The 8,206-nt window shown below is 43.7% G+C and overlaps 1 protein-coding gene across 1 annotated transcript in view; it reads left to right on the top strand.

Moving 5' to 3' along the window:
- Positions 1–269: 269 nt before the first annotated feature.
- The window catches only part of LOC147605837 (uncharacterized), a 32,437-nt gene continuing 24,500 nt past the window's right edge, over positions 270–8,206 (top strand). Inside the window, exon 1 of the mRNA XM_086792339.1 lies at positions 270–1,112. Within this exon, the coding sequence (XP_086648465.1) occupies positions 936–1,112 (177 nt within the window). The 5' untranslated portion in view covers positions 270–935. The remainder of the gene's footprint in view (positions 1,113–8,206) is intronic.

Genomic DNA, 8,206 nt, shown 5'->3' with positions numbered 1-8,206 from the left:
GAATCTTGAGACTTGCATTTTTTTACGAACCACCTTTCTTAATTATCGAGAGCTCAGACCTAAGTTTTCCCTAATTTGACTTTAATCAACTAGAGCCCCCACTGGATTGCCAACACAAACATGTCTGTGAGCCCAAATCCTTCTTGTGAAGAAAGATCATGAACGGTTCTAGTTCCAAAGTGTGTCTTGCATTTGTGCAAGTGCACTTTGAAACACACACACACACATTACAATATAGATTATAACATTTACAACATACCATGCCAAGCAAGGCGAGTGGGGTTGAGCTTGCAACATCATGCTAGGTTCAATAAACACCCTATTCAAATGATCCTCCATTTCTTTGGATGCTACTTTGACATGGACTTGGACGGCATGGATCTAACCTTCAATCTTCTATTGCTTTCTCTCATTGTTGCTATGAAATGTCTTTGATTGTGGAAGCAAGAGTGGGAAGATGAAGGATTGAAAAGAGGGGTTGCGACAAAGGTTGATTTGATGGGGTGCTTACACATCAAAAATCCAATTGGTGGTGGGAAAGGGTGGTGGATGAAGGGATGGGCAATATATATTGTCTGGTAAATTGTAATGTGGAGGGTGGAGGTCCACCACCTAGTAATATGGGGGGGGGGGTGGTAGAGGTCCACTTGATTTTTTTTCTATCAACAATACGATACAAATACATGTGTGTAAACATTCATGGAAGATGGTGACCCAATACTAATCTCCTATGCAGTTGAGGGTATACATTCCCTAAGACTGCTTTTCCCAAGACATTCAAAAAAATTATACCAACGTTTTGGCTTAGAACTTCATTTGTTTGTGTCATTTCCTGTTCATGCATGTCCTGAGCTGCTCGGTTAGCTCAAACCCTGCATTGAATTGCATGACCATACTCATTGTCTGGACAAGTGTAGATTTGATCTGAAAAGAAAATGCAAGGTCTTTCAGCATTCGCAGGAGCGCAGTGCCCTTCCTTCATCACACGCTTTCCTAGATCTGCTCCATGCCCCAAACAATTCCTTCTGGCTGGCTTCAAGCACAACAGCTTCCTCAAGTGCAAGAATCAGGTCTTGGCGCCCACAAAACATGCCTTGAAGACGTCCCTCCAGGTACCCCCTTTTTGTTAACACGGTCAAAGTCCCTGCCCCCCCTCCCCTCCCCTCCCCTCCCGTGCCCCCTCAAGAAAGAAAGAAAGAAAGAAAAACTGGTTGGCTATGGGCTTGCTGTCATGGGCTCCCTTCTCATGGGGTAGCATGTGTCAGTGGGTACAGATTACAAATATGAAAGTGGCTAGAGATTACATATATGTATAGGTGCAAAAGGGCTTTGAACCCATGCTTTAGACAGGACCTAGGCCATGTGGAGAGAGAGAGAGAGAGAGAGAGAGAGAGAGATAGAGAGAGATTAACGTCTTCAAAAGACCCATAGGGTCTATGAGACCAAAAAGGTAATACAATGTATCCATGATGAATATTGAACCATGTCAAAAGGAAAACTGAGTGAAACTAGCTCTAAACGAATGAAATGCATTTCATTACTGCCCAAGCCCTATCAACATGAAATTGGGTGTTTTTATCAAATCAACCAGAGACTTTATGCTTTTAGAAAAAATGTCTTCTTGCGCTTGGGGTTCCCAGCACTAGCAACCTGCATGTCCACAAGTCATCGCCAAATTCTTGAATCTTAACATTGTTTGTATGTGTAAATGCAGCATGTTTTATAGCTTCTATGAGTGCGTATCAGGGCAACATAAATAAAGTTTCCTAGATATGATTTTTGGGGCCAATATCCCCTTGTATGAAATGTTTTCAAAAGGTATGAAACGTTTTTGAAACGTGTTTTTTGAAATGTCTGACTCCTATGGTGACAATGTGTGATCATATAGTGATGCCATTCTGAGAGAGAGAGAGAGAGAGAGAGAGAGAGAGAGAGAGAGAGACTTGACTAACGTTTTCAAAAGACCCAAAGGGTCTATGAGACCAAAATGATGTGTACATAGTGTCCATGAAATCTTGTCATGGATGAAATAAGAAAAAGCAATAGTAAACTAAAACTGAAAACTGAAAGCCAAGAGCTCAGACTCTGAGATTATACAAGATGAAATATCTAGATCCTACTATGCTAGGTACAAGGTACAATAAGTGATGGGATATGGGAGAGCTGAATAAAGACATTCAATCAACCCTGTATGCCGGCAAGGGTCTATTAAGGATGTCCATCATGTGTGATACTACAAGAAGGCTAGAGATGTCAATAGTTTACCGTGAGGATGAGGCTGCTCGATGGCAGGTCAGGACCTCTTGAATTTGGGGTTGATGAGCTGGGGAGTGGTTGGGGTTCAATGGGACGAGGGTGTCTAGCTCTCTGTAGTGTGCGTGCCCGATTTGATGCAACTCCCATGGGCGTGCTTTGCGAGGGGGTACTATGGTATAGGCTCTTGTATCCACCATGATGGGCTTTGGTGCCTCCCTATTGTTGGAATATATAATCTCCAGAGGGTCTACATGTACCTTTTTCATGCTTGTACTGGTCATTTTATGAGGCCCTGCATTTGCATATTTTAGGAGATATTATTTGGGATTTTTCTACCATTTTTTAGGCATTTATAGCATTTTTATGCCACAGGACAACTGTCGGCCTGCCACTACAACTGGCCGACCAACTCTGTGGAGGGCTATATAAGGGTGCTTACCCTTCCCCGCAGTTTTCATCTCATTCTTGCATATCTGCTGGAGGTCATTGGTTGTAGAGACAGTCTCTTATGCTTGTAAGCACCTACGGGCTTCCCTCGTGCTCATTTTCAGCAATAATCAACTGTTCATAGCCCTCTACAGTTTGTGGTTTGGACCTGCAATCTGTGTTTGCTCTTTCTTTCAGCTATCCATCCCTCTAGGCTAGAAAAAATTGGTGATGATAAGCTGAGAGGAGGGCTGTTGGGAGCAAGGATCTCTGAGTAGTGATTCTGTGTCAGTTGAGCTCCAGTAGGAAGAGTCCAAGGCACCTCTGAATTGGGTACTTCATGATCCGGGATCAGGGTCCAAAGCTCTCTCTGAATAGACACATTGAAATCTCCCTCTAATCTCATAGGAGATTAGGCACTAGCAAACCTCTGACTCAACTCCCATCTAACAGAGTCTACATGTCCTGCCCTCTCTGGGTATCTGCTTAGCTGGGCCAGTCTCTATCCTCAGTCTATGGGATGGTACACTAAGCTAGCCAATGGCTATCGTCATAGCATGGGACATGAAGGCATGGAGATAACTTGGTCTCTGAATGCCACGTGTCCAAGGGGGGTTGGACCCCTTCCATCCGTTCCACCAACCTCTCCCACGAGTGCTTTTCCCTCTCTCTCTCTCTCTCTCACACACACACTGTAACTTGGTTGAACACAATGCTAATCAATACACTTAAATACACTAAGATTTGAAGGACACTTGCTCAAATACAAGAAGTAAAATTGCTGAATTTGACAAGAGACACTCAATGAGCCGGAACGGCCGACCCCTCCCTTGAGTAAATTGTATTACTATTGGAGAAATTCAATACATAGCTTCACGGGCATCCATTTCCAAATCCTCCATGCCAATGCATATGAAATTCAGCATTTAGAAAACAATGGTGTGTCGATGTAGATCACCAAGGAGCTGCCTTGATGCCCGGCCCGACTTCAGTGCCCATATTCTCTACCATTGGCTCTATGTTCTACCAAGCAAAGTAGCAACATCTTCAAGAGCACATAGGACAAGAGAAATACTACACAGGGCGGCTAAACAAGGAGTCCTGCCCTTCTACTGAGTAAGTAATGACAACACATTGTCAAATTAGCTTACCAGTCTTCATAGAAGTTGTTGCAAGCGGAAGCCTTCGCGTTGGAAGCTTTAGAAGTGTTGATATCTTCCATTTGCCGCAATCCTTCGTGACAAAAGTCTTCAAGAGGATGAAGGGAACCCTGGGAAAGCTTCCCCTATGGTTCAATTTGAGAAAGGAAGGCTGAAATTAGGGTTTTCAGTAAAAAGACCAAAAATTACAGCAAAAATGAGAGCTGTTTTGCTGAATTTCAGTCATTGGGAGTGAGTAGGAGAGTGATTAGCACTTGGAAACACTCTTGGAAGCTTGGAAAACACCCTAGCAAGTTGGGTATGGCTATGGAGAGCTTGGAAATGGAGAGAAATGGTGGAAAAACAGAGTTTTCAGCCTCCAAAAATCCTCATGAAGAGAAAACACGAATTTCTCTTAATAAGTAAGTGAATTGGGGTCCAATCAGGTGAAGGGACATGGGGAGATGCCCATTTATGAGTAAAAGGGGAGGATCAGGTCCTGGACAGTGAGTCTTGTCCGCATCGGGACTTCAGTGAGTGTGAACTTGGAAGAGGTCATAATTTATAAGTGACTTTTGGGCGCCCAAACTTTAATGAAATGGGAACGCACTCACTTATAAATATTGGCCAAGTCCTAAGGGCTATTTGAGCCTAGATTGGGTAATACTTACCACCTGTTCACATGCCACACAACCATGTCAGCAGACAGTTTCACACACACGGTTCACGGGCGGGCGTCCCCTTACCCGGAACTACACATTGGTCAAGCAACCATGAAAACAGCACACAATTTCAATTGCAAGCAAGCACATAAAGATGCTATGCAATGCAGCATTGGCATGAGGAATTTCCGTTCATGAAACCATATAAGACCAGGCATTTCCAGGCAAGTATATGCGATACCAGACCCAGTGAAAAGCCAATCCTCCAGGCGTTTCCGGGCATGTACACAAAGGCACAGGTCCCAGCGGAAAGCCAAGTCCTCCAGGCGTTTCCGGGCATGTACACAAAGGCACAAGTCCCAGCGGAAAGCCAAGTCCTCCAGATATTTCGGGCATGATAACATCAAGTCCCAGCGGAATATCATATCCAACTATACAGCATGACACGTGTCAATCACCTGCATAGGCATATTCCATAAGCCATGGACACCAATCCAAGATGTACATAGTGTGAAAGCAAGAGTGAACCATTTGGGTGGCCAAATGGTGACATCCCCCCCCCCCCCCGCTTCTAAACAGTTGTCCGCAACTGAAATGCATCCAAATATGTCTGAAGCACATGCGGGCAATCTTTGAAGAACTCTTCATCTACCCATTTAGCATCAATGGGAAGATAGTTCTCAAATTTCACAAGGTAACGCCTCACAACTTTGCCTGCAGAGCTTGCGTTCCTTGTGATACACAATCTGCTCTGGCTGCAAGATCTCCTCAAGCTCATCCACTTTTGGTGGATCCTCAATGACCATTTCACTGGGCTCCGGCCCTACATACTTGCGAAGGAGACTCACATGAAAAGCATTGTGTATGTGCCAATGACTAGGTAATGCCAATCTGAAAGCCACTTCATTGATCTTCTCGATCACTCGAAAAGGTCCATAGTACCTGGTTGCAAGCTTAGGATATGCACCCTCTTTGCCAGGCCTCTTTGCAAGTCTTGCTTTCTCAAATTTCAGCAATACCCAATCATTCTCTTTAACATCCAATTGCCTTCTATGCTTGTCGGCAGCCTTTTTATGCTTGTCTTGTGACCTTGCAATGGCTGTCCGCACCTGAGCAAAAGCAATATCCGAGTCTCTTACATACTCATCAGCTGCAAATATCTCATCCTTTGTGCGAAGGATGGGTGGCAAAACCACCTTACCATAAACAATCTCAAATGGGGCCTTTCCCGTAGATGCATGCACCGTGTTGTTGTATGCAAATTCCACAAGCGGTAAGTACTTCTCCCAAGAAGACTTCTGATCCGCCACAACATTTCAAGAGATCCAACACGGCTGAATTTGCAGCCTCACTTTGCCCATCCGTTTGAGGGTGATAAGCTGATGAGAAGTCCAATTTGGTGCCCATATTATCAAATAAGGCCTGTCAAAAGAGACTTGTAGTCCTGGGATCTCTATCCCCCACAATGGACTTCGGCATTCCATGATGTTTGAACACTTGTGTAAGATATATTTTAACCATATGCTCAGCTTTGATGGTCTTTTTGACCGGCAAGAAATGAGCTTGCTTGCTAAACCTGTTCACAATTGTCCAAATTGCATCATTACCCTGTTGGGTACGTGGCAAGTCCATAATGAAATCCATTGTAATACTTTCCCATGGCTGCGTGGGAATAGGCAATGGCTGAAGCAAACTTGGTGCCTTTTGCCTATCAAATTTGACCTTTTGACAGGTGATACATGCACGTACATGTGCCTCTATGTCCTTCCGCATACCTGGCCAAAAGAAATACCGCTCAATCATGTGCGTAGTAGGCATTATGCCTCTATGACCAGCATATGGAGGAGCATGGCACTCATCCAAAACCTTTTGCCTCATGTCAGACACCACACATAGGCAATTATCTTTCATAAGATAACCCTCTTTGATCACATATGAGGCATGTGCATGACCAGCCATCAAATCAGCCCAAATAGTGGCAAAATCAACATCCGTATGATATAAATCACGCATGGTAGACAAGTCCCCATGAGAGGCAACCGAGATAGCTGCTACATACGGCTTTCGTGACAATGCATCGGCCACTACATTCTTCTTTCCCGGGGTGTGCAAGATCTGAAAATGAAACATAGAGAGGAAATTGGCCATCCTCATATGCTTCTCTGACACAGTAAGAAAATACCTCAAACTCTGGTGATGTGTCTTCACAGTGAAATCAGCCCCAAGAAGGTAATGCTTCCATATAGTAAGTGCATGAATTACAGCTAAGAGCTCTTTCTCATAAATGCCAAGAGATAGCTCTGCATCATGCAATCTACGACTCTCATAAGCCACGGCATGTCCCTCTTGATTAAGGACAACCCCTATGCAATTTCCAGATGCATCACATTCCACACAAAAAGGCTTTTGCAAATCCGGAACGATCAACACTGGACCATGAGTAGTTGCATCTTTCAATTTGAAGAATGCATCTCTCTCTAGATTAGTCCATTTGAACACGGCCTTCTTCTTTGTCAAATCATGCAAAGGAGAAGCAATCCATGCAAAGTGCCGAATGAACCTGCGGTAGTAAGAGCATAATCCAAGAAAACTACGGATCTCATGCACCGAACTCAATTCGGGCCAATTCCGAATTGCATCAATCTTTGCAGGATCCATCCGCACTCCATCTTTGGACACAATATGCCCAAGATAATGTATCTCTGACAAGAAGAACTCACTCTTCTTTGCATTTATGAAGAGTTTATGCTTATGGAGCTCTTCAAAAACAATAGCCAAATGAGCTTTATGCTCTTCTTCGGTCTTCGAGACGACTAGGATGTCATCAAAGAAGACACCTGTAAATTTCCTGTACCCACGGAATATGCGATCCATCATTCTATTGAATGTAGCCGGGGCATTTGTAAGACCAAAAGGCATAACAAGATACTCATAAAGCCCAAATGCTGTCCTAAAAGCAGTTTTGTGTACATCCTGAGGCACTACACGTACTTGATGATATCCACTCTTGAGATCAATTCGGCTAAAGCATGCCGATCCATCCAACTTGTCAAGGATGTCGTCTATGCGTGGAATCGGAAACCGATTCTTGATGGTAAGCTTATTCAAAGCTCTATAATCCACACACATACGAAAGGATCCATCCTTCTTTTGAACCAAGAGGACGAGTGAACAATATGGGGAAGAGCTTGGCTGAACCAAACCCTTCTCAAGAAGCTCATTTACTTGCTTCATGATCTCCTCTTTTTGCAGCCCGCTTTGTTCATGTTTGATGATTGTGCATCTGAAAATTTCATATCCACTCAAATGGCAGCTGCTTTGGGTATTGAAGTGGAGGACATGGGTCCTCAAATTGAAGCAGGGGCTGCCTTTGTTGGTAGAGAAGTGCAGGTCATGCCTATTTTTGGCAAGTTGCGCATACACATTCAAGGCTATGTGGATCATGAGGATTTTCTTGTGGCGCCTTTGAATAGCTGTGATGTATTGCTTGGAAAGCCTTGGCATACACGTATTGATCCGTGCAAGACTTACAAGACTAACAGGATCACCTTCATACATAAAGACCGAGAACATGTAATTGATGCTGGTGAAGAGGGTGATACCATTCCCCTTGTATCTCATGTACAAATTAAGAAAGTAATGAAAAAGAGTATTTTTGCATACTTGATTTTTGTACGAGATCCTGTTGAGAAAACTAATGTACATGTAAACACTCTTTGTAAT

The sequence above is a fragment of the Cibotium barometz genome, chromosome 58 (assembly GCF_041138505.1).
Source record: "Cibotium barometz isolate CiBa-2024 chromosome 58, ASM4113850v1, whole genome shotgun sequence".
Classification (NCBI taxonomy): domain Eukaryota; kingdom Viridiplantae; phylum Streptophyta; class Polypodiopsida; order Cyatheales; family Cibotiaceae; genus Cibotium; species Cibotium barometz.
This window is presented reverse-complemented; position numbering and strand designations above follow the sequence as displayed.